This window comes from Drosophila ficusphila, unplaced genomic scaffold (assembly GCF_018152265.1).
Source record: "Drosophila ficusphila isolate 14025-0441.05 unplaced genomic scaffold, ASM1815226v1 contig_791, whole genome shotgun sequence".
Lineage (NCBI taxonomy): Eukaryota > Metazoa > Arthropoda > Insecta > Diptera > Drosophilidae > Drosophila > Drosophila ficusphila.
In genome coordinates this window covers 4,435,771-4,449,845 of record NW_025064737.1, presented here as the reverse complement: position 1 = coordinate 4,449,845, position 14,075 = coordinate 4,435,771, and the positions used below count along the sequence as shown (strand labels likewise).

Below are 14,075 nucleotides of genomic sequence, written 5' to 3'. Positions count from 1 at the left end.
AGTTCCAGTTGTAGTGGTTGTAAATAGTAATCGATTGTTTACACTAAAACTTCCAAAAATCAAGGATCCTTAATATTTATCATTATAAATAAAAAATAAAAGCTTAATTAAATATTTGGATAAAAACTTTAAGATTCGAAACATATAATTCTGTTTTCTCAAATTATGCTCGTGCGCATTTATAATATATATATACATTTATAAACTTAATATATGTACTACTGTTTTTAGGAAGTAAAGTCGACTTGTAAATGTTTCACTGTGGCGCATGCAGAGTTATACATTGTTTATTGTATTGGTAGTTTAGTATTTAGCTGTTTGATGCCAATGGGCTGCTAATGAGAAAGAAAGGGGTGTGTGGCAGGGGAGGTTGGGGAAGGAGGGTACGGACCATCAAAAGCGCCGCCTAATTAAAAAACCATTAAAATTTAAAGCCTCCGCCTATGCATGGAGGCTAATAAATACATAAATTTGCAGCAGCGGCAATGGGCCTCCAAAAATACAAAAAACAAAAAAAGAAACGCTAAAATTAATTACCTCAACAAATAAGAAGGCAGCGAAGTAGCAGCGATAAAATGACGAGAAAAGGGAACTAAAATGCAGGCAAAGCACATTGGGTTTAGTTTCGGTTAAACTTATTATGCTTTCAGAAAAAGGATGTTTTAAAAAACTCGCATAACTTAATATCTTTAATTTGATAAAATTTTTTAATTGGATAGTTTCCAAAAAGAAAAGAAGGGCAACACTTTACTTCTTCTACTACAAGAGCTAGATATTTTCCATTTAGCATTTTTGTTAAGCACCTATGTATATATATTTTATAACTTTAGCCAATACCAAAATATTTTCAGTTTTCGTATACTTTGTACTTTTATGGCTTTTAAAGCTTGCTTAGAACTGGTTCTAAAGCTAATTATAGACATTTTAAAGAAAATTTGTAGCGTAGTCAATTCAAAGTCAAAGTCAAAAGAAATTCTTAACGTTAATTTGGCAATTCTGAGAGGTTTTTTTGTAGCAACCTCAATCACAAGGATTCGGGTCTGGAAGTCTACTGATCCAACGCCCATTGGCCAATGTGCAGCGTCAGCTTGGCAGGCCAACACAAAAAAAGCGGAACATCATGGAAATGTGTCTAAAAATAAACTTGTGCAACAATGTTGCAAAAAGCAAACATCAGCAGACAGTCAGTGACACAAAGTGGATGTCGGTGGAGTGTGCTGAGAGGCAGGGGGATGCGGACCAGGCCAGACAAGAGTAGAGCTCTCTTGGCCAGAAGGCGGTATTTCGTCTGGCCCTTCAGCCGCCCCCTCCTCCTGCTTTTCGTTCGCCAACTCCCTTAGTCTGTTCGTCTGCTGAGTGCCGCAGTCGCATTGTTTGTGCAGCAGTTAAAGGAGCAAAAGCGAATGGTTTGAATCGAAAACCGTCGTTTCAATCACCCTTCGTTTTTAAATAAAGTACTTCAAGTTTAATTTTTTAGCTAAACCAAATTGATTTGTTTAGGGCGGAAACAATTTAGTAAGATAACTGTTACAACTAATTTTAGTGATATTATGCAATAAAAATTATAAGCTAAGAAAAAGTACATATTAGGAAAAGTGTTAACCAAATTTTCATTTAAATGCGGTTATACTGACATGTATTTCTGAAGCTTCTTTTGTATCCTTTTTTTATATTACCCTCTTAAAAGGGTATGAAAACACGATATATAGTATATGGAGTGCCGCGTTGAGCGCGTGAAGCACGCGAATCGAACCTTGGTGGCAGTATAAAGGGGTCGCGGGCGCGAAGGAAAAGGTAGCCGAAAGAAGGAGGTGTAGTAGTATCCAAGAAGAGGCACATCAGCAAGAAGAAGAGACCGCTGGACAGAGAAGAGCAGACGGCGTCCACTCACTAATCGCTAAATTTACGAGTACAGTTAAAATAAAATCATAAAAATGTCTTCTCGATGTTTGTTGTTGAGGCAGGCAAACAAAGCGAATGAGACGGCCATATGGCGTAAGACAAGGACGGAAATAGGCACAGGGGAGACAGTTGAATCTCGGGTTTAGTTTACAATTTACAAGATGAAGTAGTTCATGAAGTTGTGGCCTGGAATTTCCACGAAACACTTGGGAAACAACTTCCCGCGCACACGTCACTTTGAAAAATAAAAATATTTTTAACAACAAGCAGGCAAAAGAAAAGGAAGACAAGGCCACGAAAAGGGTCCAAGAAGATGCCGAGTTTATAGTGTAAAATTTAATGAGCAAAACTCTACGCCGCAAGATCATTGGCGAAAAAATCGTTTTATTTCAGGTTTTCTGTCCTCACTCATTTTTCCACTTCAATGGAAATGTGAAAAACAACAAAAACAAATAACAAGAATTGAGGTGACAACGAGCGAGATTAAAGCAAAGTGACGGGCAACTCCTGAACACAAGTAGTTCATGAATAAAGATTTAAGCAGAACTGTTAATAAGCACACTTCCCAAGCGAAGCCATAGTGGTGTAAATAACCAAAAAAAATATTAAAACAAGGAATAAATTGCAACATTGGAAGTATTTTAACGTAATGAATTATTGAAAGATGGTACGATATAAAGAATATACGATAATTTGGTTGAACATCTAAAGAGTTATTTTTCCCCATGATGCCTAACCATTACAATTGATTCTTCCCCAGAGTTCCATCGATTGTTTTTCTTGAATTGCAATTGAAGATCACCGATTGTAGGAACCCAAAATAACGAGACAGCCGAAGGTCATTCACGGGCGAAAGAAGGCGCCGAAGAAAGAGACAGAATAAATAACGGCAACATTGTTGACGCCCCGACGATTAGAAAAAAGCTAAACAAAAGCTTGCAAAAAGGCAACATATTACTGAGGAATACAAAAAAATAACAACAACAAGAACAACAATGCGAATGCCGTCAGCAAATCTGAAAGCCAATCAATAGATATGCAACGCAAAATGCCCACGCACAAAAACCCAAAATAAGAGAAGCGAGGGGGAAAACGTAAAGTGAGCGGGCGGAGGGCTTATCTCGTAATGTTTATGAAAATGACTATAAATACAATATAAAAGCAGCGAAAACAAGAAAGAACGCTGTTCTTTTGTCTAGGCTTTAAGATACCCAGTACGTACTATCAATTACAAAAAAGGTCAGGTTGTTATGTATGTACAGACATGTAAGAAGACCATATGTGATGTTTTTTGATAACCCAGTATCCAGATGTATAACAAAAAAATATAGTTTTAAATATTATATCATGCTTAACATACTTAATCTTGAACGACATATGTATAACGATTTCACTTCAAGCCGTTTGTTGTTTTGTTTATTTTTCTTGTCAAACATATTCTAATAAAGTATATTATATCAACCAATTTGAGTACCTATACTCCCTTTTAACGGGTATAAAAATGAAGCGCAGCCGCCCACCCAGCAGTGACGTCGGCGTCGACGTAAGCAGCACACAAACAAAATGCTCCAAGCGCCACACTACATACACACACACACCTACGGAACACACACATCGCTCACATCACCATAAAAAGACAAACAGAGGCACGCACTTTATCAAAAACAAAATAGAAGATCTCTTAGTCGCTCTGCCTCTCTCTCTCTCTTTCTCTTGCCTGCAGCGTGTGGGAGCAAGATAGCTTGCCCAGAAATGCAACCACGTGTGTTGTTTATTACACCAACACACACTCGAAAACTGCCAACGGAAAATAATAAGCGAATGTCAATACGAAAACGGAATCTTACAAAACAAAAAACAAATAACTGCGCAAAGCGAAATGCCGAAAGACCAAAAACAATAGCTAGTGCAAGCGAGACGTCCATAACTGAGAAGCAGAGAGTGATGGAAAAATATTAAACATTTCAAAAAGCGAATGGAATGTCAATAATATAAATTCTAATAAACTGCTGGTGTTTTTTAGTTTGTTTTAATTTAAGATAACTGTGAACCTACTTATTTTTGTCAACCGAAACTGCTGGTCTAGGTAATAACTTTAAAAGCTTATACATATATATATATTCTTCATACGAGTCAAAAATTTTTCACAATTTTGTTGAAATATTTCAGGAAAAAATAGTTTGATAGGCTCTTAGTCCTTAGTTACCATGCAAAGAGATTGACCATAATCTGAAATCAAAATATCAAAACAAACAACTTGCCATTGGCCATTTGTTGATTCATGTGGGTGTATTTCTCATTCAAGTGTGCGTGACACCGAATAAACAGTTCCACGAGAAACCGTCGCATACAATATGATCACAAGATCCAGTAACCATATAAACACCACGTCATCGCCTGTCTACTGCCGTCACTCCCCCTCTTAAGCTTTAGTTCTAATTTTCACCATCAGCGTACTATACTCTACTTTTCCTTTATTTCCGTTATGGCTGTTTTTGAAATCACATACCTAATACAATAGTTGTACGCACTCGAACTCTAAGATATAGGTGTGCACAGCTGTGGTAAATAAATATCTCACGGTTTCTTGGTTTTATGGTCTTTAAAGAACTTAAAATTAAACTTATTTATATATATTATTATTATTTATTTATATAATTTGTATATATTATAATTTTTTTAGATATAGATTTTAAGGGGTAAAAATCAATTTAGTCGTTGATTTAAATTAAAGTTTTAACACTATAATATTAAATTAAGTTGCAGGGGTATTTTTATGGCCGCATTGGTCGGCGTATTTGGTGTACATGCGTAGGCGACTACAGACTTTTAAAGGGGAAATCGGTGGACTCTCGTCATACGACCGACTGACGAGCGTTGACTATATGTCATGTGTTGTTGGGTCCAAGTGTGCGTGGTGCTCCATGCCGCTTGTTGCTGTTTCTTTCGCTTTGGTTCTTGTTCTTGTTCTTGTTAGCACTATTGTTATTGCTATGTCTGTTATTGCTGGGTATTATTTACTTGGACCTTCGACCCTCTCCATATGATAAGGTTCGGGACCAGGCGCGCGTTATAATGGGTGGATGTTTTAACGGCTGGTTGAATGAGAGATGCGAATCCACTTGTGAATCACTATGCCTGCCCTCGCGACGGTTCTTGGAATAGTCAATTTCGATTTAGTCGGTTTTCCGCGCGGCGGATGCATATAAAAACACAATTAAATACGGCCCGACGAAAACAAGTTGACTCACACAGCAAATACATTGCATTTCGAAATGGCAAAAACTACACTTGAATAATTAATACCAAATTGGGAATTATCCAAAATGCAGAGCCAATAAAAGACGGGAGGTGGTTTCCCGGATTTGGATCACCTTGAATAGAAATTTAAGTTTTATGAAGTGCTTATGATTTTTTATACATATTCATATGTAATCGTACATGTACATTACTTTTATCAATCTCTTGTTGACGAATGTACATACTTGTTGACATACGTACGGACACAAGGCCACCAAAACTTAAGCTTTCCTTCTCAATATTTACATTGTCCCTTTATTAGAGAATGAAATAAATGTATACTTATATATACTTACACACATGTGTATATATTTATGTTCATAGGGTTATGAATCATATTTGTTTAATTTTATTTAGTGTTATTATTATGTTATGTTTTATTACATATGTAATAATATACAATTATTTTTAACTGATCCTTCCTTTCAAAAAAATTCAAAATTCAGAAAAAACATATGTAGCATAAGAACAACAACAGGGCAATAAACTCGCAAAGCGTGCATGCTAGTTCGAGGGCAAGGGGGTGGAGCAGCGAGGGGGAGTGTGGAGCGATTAGAAGACGCGCGTCTAAGTTCAAGGCCAAGCAGTTCACAGCATAAGCAGCAAAGGCAGCAACAACAAAAAAGTGCAAAAACAACAGCAGCATGGCAAGAGAGAGATGAGCGGGGTGGTAAAGAAGCAAACGCAGCTGAAAAAAGTGCACACAAAATTGTTTTGCAGTATGTGTGTTGTTTCACAGCGAAAAAGGTCAATGACACCTGCCTGTTTGTTTCGTTCGGCTCGCACACACATACAGGCTTATCACCGGCCACTCTCTTTCGGCTGTAGTGCCCTCTCTTTTTAACCTTCTCGCAGCTACGTTTGGACATGTGGTCAAAGCTTTTTGTTTTTTTTTTTTTGTTTTTAGACGTTTTTGTGTTGGTGTCGGTGTTTTTGTTTTTCGTTTCGCCGCTGTTAATTAGTGTGGCCAAATTATGCGCCAAAATTGCCAACGAGTGGCTGGCCATACGTCATCAACAATAGCCGGACAAACAATTTCCGGTTTTTTGCCACACCATAAAAAACCAATATTAAAAATAACATACACGAAAATAAAACAATAAAAATACAGAGAAAGAAAAACAACAAACTTGGCCCGGGTTCCGTCATTGCCTCATCCTCTATAGATCTCTTCAGTATTCTGCTTTATTTTGATTCTATTTCAGCAATTTGTTTTTGCGGGGACTTATTTTTGTCGCAAGCACACACACACAAATACAAAATCACACTTATGCTCGTAAAGCGGGCAAAGCAGGCAAGCAAACTCGATTTAAAAATAAATAAATTACGCACAAATACATATACATTGGCCAACATTCCTCTGGCCTCGTCAAAAATATAGCATGATTAATACAAAAATGCGCAATTCTCGGTTGTTTTTTTTGTTTCGATCTTGTTGTTGTTCTACTAACCCCACCTCCTAATTTTTTATGGCATTTCGCTCTTATTATACAATAATAACGCGAATATAATAAGAGCACAGCAAGTGGGCAGTCCAACGGCAACGCAAATAGCAACAACAAGCGCAGCGGCACGCCAATTAGTGCTTATGCTTTTTAATTAGCAGGCGGACCCATCCCCACATTTCCCATTTCCCACTTTCCCAAAACCACCTATCCGTAATATCTCCCCAATCCCCAGTTATTTGTGTTGTGTTTTCCTATTTTGCAATACGAAAGGTTTCATTTCAGTTCAATTACGTGCCCTCAGATCTATTGTTATAATACAGTTCCCAAAACAGCTTTTACTTTTAGGTTATTGTAGTTTAAATCAACTTTTAATCTAAATTAAATGAACAGTCTTCAAAATATTTCCCGAACTCGATAAAGTAGAATTTTAAAAGTTTGTATACATGTACGTTGTTTGTTTTATTAAGTTTATTTGTAAGTAAATTGCCAAAACTAGGCAATTTGGTCACACTCTTAAAAAGCAAATTTATAAATGAAAACAAGCCAAGACAAAAACTGCACTGTCATGACATTTTGACAGCCAATGAAATTATGCTGTGGGAAACTTTGTAGTTAATTAAACGCATTAAAATAAGCGTAAACAACATATTTCTTCGACAAATCAAGAAGTGAGTGAGCGCAAAGTTAATTGATGCCCCTAATTAAAAATTAATGGTTTTTATTATGCAAACGGCTATAAAATGTGAGGTATGGAGTATATTTAAATAATTTTTTTTTGGTTAATAGTAGTGGTTAAATTTATTTGCACCTTATAAAACCTTATAAAATATACAAAGCATATGTATATTATGTTATAATGTTATAATGTTATGTTAATAAAAGTTTTATGTATACACTTTTTCAAAATCCTTTTTTAAATAAGAAAAAAATTAAAAAAAATGTTAAATGTAAACTTTTTTGTTTCTATATTTGCATTGCTGTGAAAACATATGAATAATACCTAGGCGGATTGATTTAATTGGTAACTTATCTGTACCGCTTTTAAAAATGTGTGCAACAATAAAAAAGCACAAAAACAACAACAACAACTACACGCATAACCGGCAGCAGTCGAAAATTCTTTCATTTCTTTTTCGCCTCTCTTCGCGCAGCCGCTCTCCGCTGTGCTGCTCATTCACAAAACGGAGACGTATAGCGGTGTGCGAAGAAGAAGAACAACAACAGGCCCAAGATATGATAGATATGGGACAACAACAAAAGGAACAAGAGAAACCGGGTGTGGAGAGAGGAGAGCAAAAACAACTTGGCATAAATTGCTGCTGCGTAGTAATTTCAGTCGAGTATTTTTCTAGTTACGTTTTTACTACTATTTTTCTTTTTATTATTATTTGTTTCCACATACCCCTTTGCAACGTTGTTGTTGGCGCGAAGCATTGTTGTTCTAGTTGTTGTTTGTCACCTCTTTTTTTTTCTTTTTTATTTTGGTATCGATTTCAAAATAGAACGACGCACTTTCCCAGACGCAGGCGTAATTAAATTTTTCTTATGTTTTATTCGCGTGCTTTCTTTTGCGCCGCAACTTCACAACATGCTGTGTATAATATATACACACAATGCGTGTGTGTACACAAATTTTATTTATTTATTTACCGTGAATTTTACACACACACAGCCGGGCATTCCGCACACTGCCATCAGTACACCAAATTTGCTCACACTTGTATTTCGTGGAATTTCTTCTATTCCAACTCCATTATCTCACGGTATCTTTGAACTCTAGCACTTTTCATTCACTAAATGCGTTACGCACTGGACATGCTTTACTGTCCATTTCTTTTTTCACATTTATTTTTATTTTTGTTTCCAAAAACCACATTAAACACGTTTCTCCCGACCTAAGCGCGCGAATTAAATTTTCTACGAGGCGCGAACTCAATTTTTCTACGGACGAAACGCGAGCGCTCGCTTTAGAAACTCGTTTGACTGTGCACTTTTGTTTTTGTGCTAGAGATGCGAAAACATCGATTTTGCAAACGATAGTATCGATGTTTTAAATGTAACATCTATGATTATGCAGCCCTGGTTTCTTAAATTTCGATATCGATGTTTAGCCAATGCACCCACCTAAAGAATGCCCCTTCTTACTTAGCAATTACATCTTCCTAACTTAGTGAGTACACACTCCCAACCTAGGAAACCTACCTTTCCGACCTAGAGAGTGCACTTCCCTACAGGGTTGCCAACTCGGATTTTAAAAAAGGCGTAGGTCAGATAAAGAAAGTTATGTAGAAATGTGAAATTGCCGTATAAAAAATACGTAGATCTACGTACTTTTTTTCTGAGTGAAATTAAGAGAGTAGGGTAGGTAAAAGTAAATAAAATGACAATTTATATTACCCTAAAAGTAGTAGACAGCAAACAAACAACAAATTTAAAAATAAAAAAAATCTATGAATTATAGATCTACCAAAATCTCATGGCAAATAAGCCAAACTTTACATGCAAATATAAAATCATCTATTTATTTATTACCAGTAATTGATCTGTTTATATAGATATTTATATATTTGCACATAGAGTATGAAATAAATAAGGCTATATAATGAATGGATTTTAATAAAATTGTGTATAAAGTTTGGCTTATTTACCACGAGATTTTGGTAAACCTATACCACCTGTAGTTAATTTAAACAAGTTAAACAAGAGGCTAGGGGTGTCCGTTAGTATGAAACGGAACGTTTATTAATTTTTTTCGCGAAAATAAAGGTAATTATGCCCATTCAGTCTATTTTGCAAATTTGAACAATTTTGATAGAAAATACGTAGATTCTGGGACTTAAGTTAGTAGGTTTGAAAGAAAGGCTTAAAGTACGTAGATCTACGTAAAAAGACGTAGAGTTGACAACCCTGCTTCCCAACCTAGCGAGCAAGCAGCCTTGGCACCCGTTACAATTCCTTTAAAACTCTACTTAATTTTAAAAACTGGGGAACTATTTTAATCTTAAGATTCTGGTTATTCGCAGTTATTTTACTAATTCAGTAAAATTCTTTGACGTCCACAGTTTTTAGGTTACCACAATTTTTATAATATATTTGGTATCTGATATTTTAAGGCATTCACTATAACGTTATTGTTATTTTACTTGCAAAAGTGTAGCTCCCCTAACTTTGAGACTTCATCAAAACAACAGATATTTTGTTTTAAAACTTTTTTTGTTTATTTTAAAGTTTTCTTGTTTTCTAATATTTACTTTTTCCTTTTTTTCGTGTGTTTGATTTTGGAAAGAAAGAAACGTACCTAACAAAGTTTGTGTTTCTCTTACAAAAATTAAACGTACAATAATTATACAGAGGTTTCGGTTTTTGTGGTTCTTCTTCTTTTATTTGTTGTATTTTTACAGTTTTATGATTTGCATTTGTTTGTTGCATTTATTGTTTAGTTAAATATATAACTAGTAGGCGAGAGTTTAAATAATTATTTATGTACTTGTAGTTGACTCTGTTAAGTTGTTGGTTGTTTGTTTTGTGGGATGATTTGGCTTCTATGAATAAACTGCTATTGGGCCCATGTGTGTGTGTTTATAGTTTCAATTTTATAACAATAACAAATTATTATACATAGTTATAGCTTTAATAATAGTAATTAAAAATCAATCTGTTAATCCAAGCAGAATAAACAAATGGCAGAAGAAGTCCTTGTTGCATGCGTAACTAAAACATGAGAGGGGGTGTTTTTGGGGAAAAAGGAGGTGGGGGAGGGGTTGGGGCCCAGGAGTAGTGTTCTCTTCTTCTGCTCTGTTTGAACATTGTCTTCGATCTTTTTTTACAATTTGAAATTGATTTTCTTTTTATTGTTGTTTATTTTATATTGATTGGAATTAAAACTATTTTGTTTTCTAATTAAAAATTATGTGTGTGTTGGTTTTTTTTTTTTTTTTACTAATTTACAGACAGTTCTAGCCCAAAAAAAGAAGTTTGATAAGGGGGAAGTATTCGCCTTTTGTGTGTGTGTGTGTGTTATCCACTTTTCTATATCATATTCCTGATTCTTCTTTTGCTTCTCCTTTGCTTTTTTGTTTTAAGGCTAAAATTGAAATTTGCTTATAAAATGTGGCTTTTCTTGCTTCAACTTCTCCTTTTTTCTCGTGAGGCTGAGTTTTCGTAAAGTAGATTTTGTGTTTTTTGTTTCGTTTCGCTTAAATTAGTTTGGATTATAAATTTAAATGTAAATATTTTTTACGCTTAAAACTTTACACACAACTTAGTTTCATTAAGTTTTGCTGATTCGCTTTTTTTGTGTTTTGTTTTTGGATTTTTTGTTTGTGGTTTTGCAATCAAATAATTTAATAATTTGTAATTTGCTGGTTTTTGTGTTCTCTTTTTGTGTTTTGCCATTTGTATATAATTTAAAATTATAAACACCCCCAGAATCCCAATTTTGAAGATATATATATATCTCAATATATATATATGTGTGTGTGAGTGTGCTTGGCGGACGTCTCCTCTTAGGATCCATAGGCATCCGAGCCGAAGTCGAACAGCCGATCAATGCCCTCGTTCGCGTTCAGCGCGTAAGGATAGTCATTGTCGTCCGGCGGATTGATGGACACAAAGGCAATGTCGTTGCTGAAGTCTGTAAATAAAAATGCAACACGTTAGTTTATATTTCCGCAATGTTTCATGGAGCTGTTGGGCAGATGACTGTTGATGGTGGCTCTACATTGGATTATTGTCGATTTTATTGGCCGTGGACAAACATAGAGGAGGATAGAGAGCTGAGCTGATAGAGCGAGAGATGTTGTGGATGCATGTTTGAAATTCACGCCAGAGCTGAATCTCATGGTGCTACAGAATTTCAATTTCAAAATGAACAATTGGCCCTGGAGCGGTCAGTGTTGTCAGTGCAGACCCACGAGAATTCAGTTCCAAAATGAATTTGACACGAGGACGATTGCTGACGAGGCGTCGGGTTATATGTCGATATATATATACAATTATGCACAATACTTATTACATTTCAATTTATATTATTAGTAAATGGTTAGGATGTTGGTGTGAGCACAATGTGTGATTACCCTGCAGTTTCAAATATCAAATCATAGTGATAAATGGAATTGCAGGGTATGAGCAAATGTTGTATGAGACACATGTTAGATGTTATGTTTGAATGGATTGTTTTTACCCTTTAAACAGTGTTAATTACATAATGGGGGTGCTCTAAAAATCCCTTTCGATTGACTTTCTTCAGAGATTTTTTCACACCCCTTGAACAAACATAAATGGTTTATCAAATAAAAATAAACATAAAATCAAATTGTCAATTTTGAACTGATTCTCGTTGGCCGAAATGTTGCAAAAAGAAATAAAATACGTTGGACGAATATTGAAAATTTTGAAAAGCTCATAATTCCATGATCTGTTACCTTAGGTTTTGGTTTATGTTGCTTCGAGGACTCACGCTCAGCAAGAACTCAGACTGTGATGCGGATTGTGGATACACGCAGGTCACAGAGAGAGCTCTTGACAAGTGCGCCTCGTTGAGATCTAGAAATTTTTCCACAGTTAGCTGTTAGCTGCTGTTATTTACATAGCGACGACACAAAAACTGTGGCGAATGCGAAATGATCTTGGATGAATGGGTTATTGCAAGCACGATCAGATTATATTATTTACAGTTGCCGTCAAAATAATAGATCAAACAAGATATTCAAAAATATATAAAATTCTAAAGCCGAAAAAGTTTACTTTTATAAAGCCCAGCACTCAGTTCGAAACGCCTGGAAACAAGTTAAAACATTGATCGAAATATAATAGCGATTTAAAAGAAAACATAAAGATTCTTGAAAAGAGTAACAGATAATATTCTTGAAATTGGCGGGGAAATCCGTTTTTTAAAGCACTTCATTGACACACACTTAATCACAAATAATTAATGTTCTTTTCCCGAGGGGCATGAAAAAATTCCCACTGATTAATTTGTTTCGATTATCTTAGTACTTTTTTTTAGAAAACACCAATACGAAATGTATTCATAAAACAGATTTCGCTGATGTGAGTACTAGGCTTTAAAGTCCACTTCGCTTCAAAAGAGTACATGTACGTTAAGCAGAAAACTATTATTTTGACCGCTTGAGGCTGGGGATGGAGGAAACAAGCTGCCCGCGAGTACTTACAGTCCGAGTCAATGTCGTTGAAGAGCGCATCCAGGCCCTGGAGCGTGACGTTGCTGCTGTTGCTGTTGGCATCGCAGTCGGCCACGCCGGGCGGCAAGCTGTGGCGGCCATGGCTGAACGGCTGATGGGGATCAGCGTTGGCGCCAGCGCCAGCGATGCTGCCATAGCCGCCGTCAGCGCAGCCGCCGCCGCCGCCGCCGCTGCTGCTGTTATTGCTGTCCGCCACGGCAGCGAACTGCATATGCAGTGCGCTTATCGCCGACGACTGTGTTGCCGCTGCTGCTCGCGATTTGGCAGTTGCTTCGGCTGCTGCTGCTACAGATGTTGTGGTGGCGTCCTCCATTGCACAATTATACATGGGCACATCGCTGCGTCGCTGCCTGCTGCCGTATCCTATTGTGGGCGGTTGAGAGGAGTTGCTGTTGCTGTTGCTGCTGCTATGGTTGCTATGATTGCTGTGGTTGCTGCTGCTGCTGTTGTTGTTATGACTATTAAGCGTAGTAGTTGCTGCTGTTGCTGTCGCGCTGCCTGCGGCAATTGCAGCGGCTGCTGCCGCCCGACGACGCTTCGTGGGCGTCGGGGGCGAGGATTCTGTTAGGCTGCTGAACAGCTCCTGGATGGACGGCTGCTGCTGCTGCTGCTGGTGGAACTGATGGCTTCGGATCACCGGGTTCGTCAGTGTCGGCACCAGCTGACTCAGCTCCGCGTCCACGTCGTCCTCCTCCGGCTGCTGCAGCATCTGCTGTGGCTGCTGCTGCTGCTGCTGCGTTTGCTGATTCAGACTATGATGCTGGGCCATCGCAATATCACAAATGTTATTATATTCAGGCTGGGACTGCTTGGCGGCCTCCTCGATCGATTTGCTGAGGTTGCGGGCCGAGCGGTAGGTCGTGGGAACTGCAAGTTAAAAGATGAGAGTAAGTAAATCGTTGGCAAATTTGTATCTACAATTGATTGGCATGCAACTCACCTAATCCCTTTGTGCTCAGGGCATCGATGTTGTTGAAGAGCGGATCGTTCAGGCGCTGGTTGGTCAGCGGATGCAGTCGCGTGGAGGTGGCCGTTCGAACGCATCCCGCGCCGGGGGCTCCAACGTAGCCGGCGCCCGCCGCAATCGGCGAGTTTTCCGGCGAGGTGTCATGGCAGAGGAAGACATTGATCTCCCCGCTGTTCTCCGCCTTCACGTAAATCTCGCGCGGCAATTTTGTGTTGGGCAGCTGGAAAGCAAGAACACAACCGAAAACCGATTATT

The 14,075-nt window shown here is 37.5% G+C and overlaps 2 protein-coding genes across 7 annotated transcripts in view; both read right to left on the bottom strand.

Annotated features, from left to right (window-relative positions):
* Positions 1-8,656, bottom strand: part of LOC108098531 (insulin-like receptor) — a 45,686-nt gene extending 37,030 nt beyond the window's left edge. For all 3 annotated transcript variants that reach the window (XM_017201511.2, XM_017201510.2, XM_017201512.2), the window contains exon 1: positions 8,053-8,656. The gene's annotated coding sequence lies outside the window, so the exon portion shown is untranslated. The remainder of the gene's footprint in view (positions 1-8,052) is intronic.
* A 1,188-nt stretch (positions 8,657-9,844) lies between these two features.
* Positions 9,845-14,075, bottom strand: part of LOC108098554 (transcription factor E2f1) — a 41,152-nt gene continuing 36,921 nt past the window's right edge. For all 4 annotated transcript variants that reach the window (XM_017201552.2, XM_017201553.2, XM_017201555.2 and 1 more), the window contains 3 exons: positions 13,794-14,040; positions 12,824-13,720; positions 9,845-11,283 (listed from right to left, as the gene is read on the bottom strand). In XM_017201552.2, the coding sequence (XP_017057041.1) occupies positions 11,156-11,283; positions 12,824-13,720; positions 13,794-14,040 (1,272 nt within the window). In that variant the 3' untranslated portion in view covers positions 9,845-11,155. The remainder of the gene's footprint in view (positions 11,284-12,823; positions 13,721-13,793; positions 14,041-14,075) is intronic.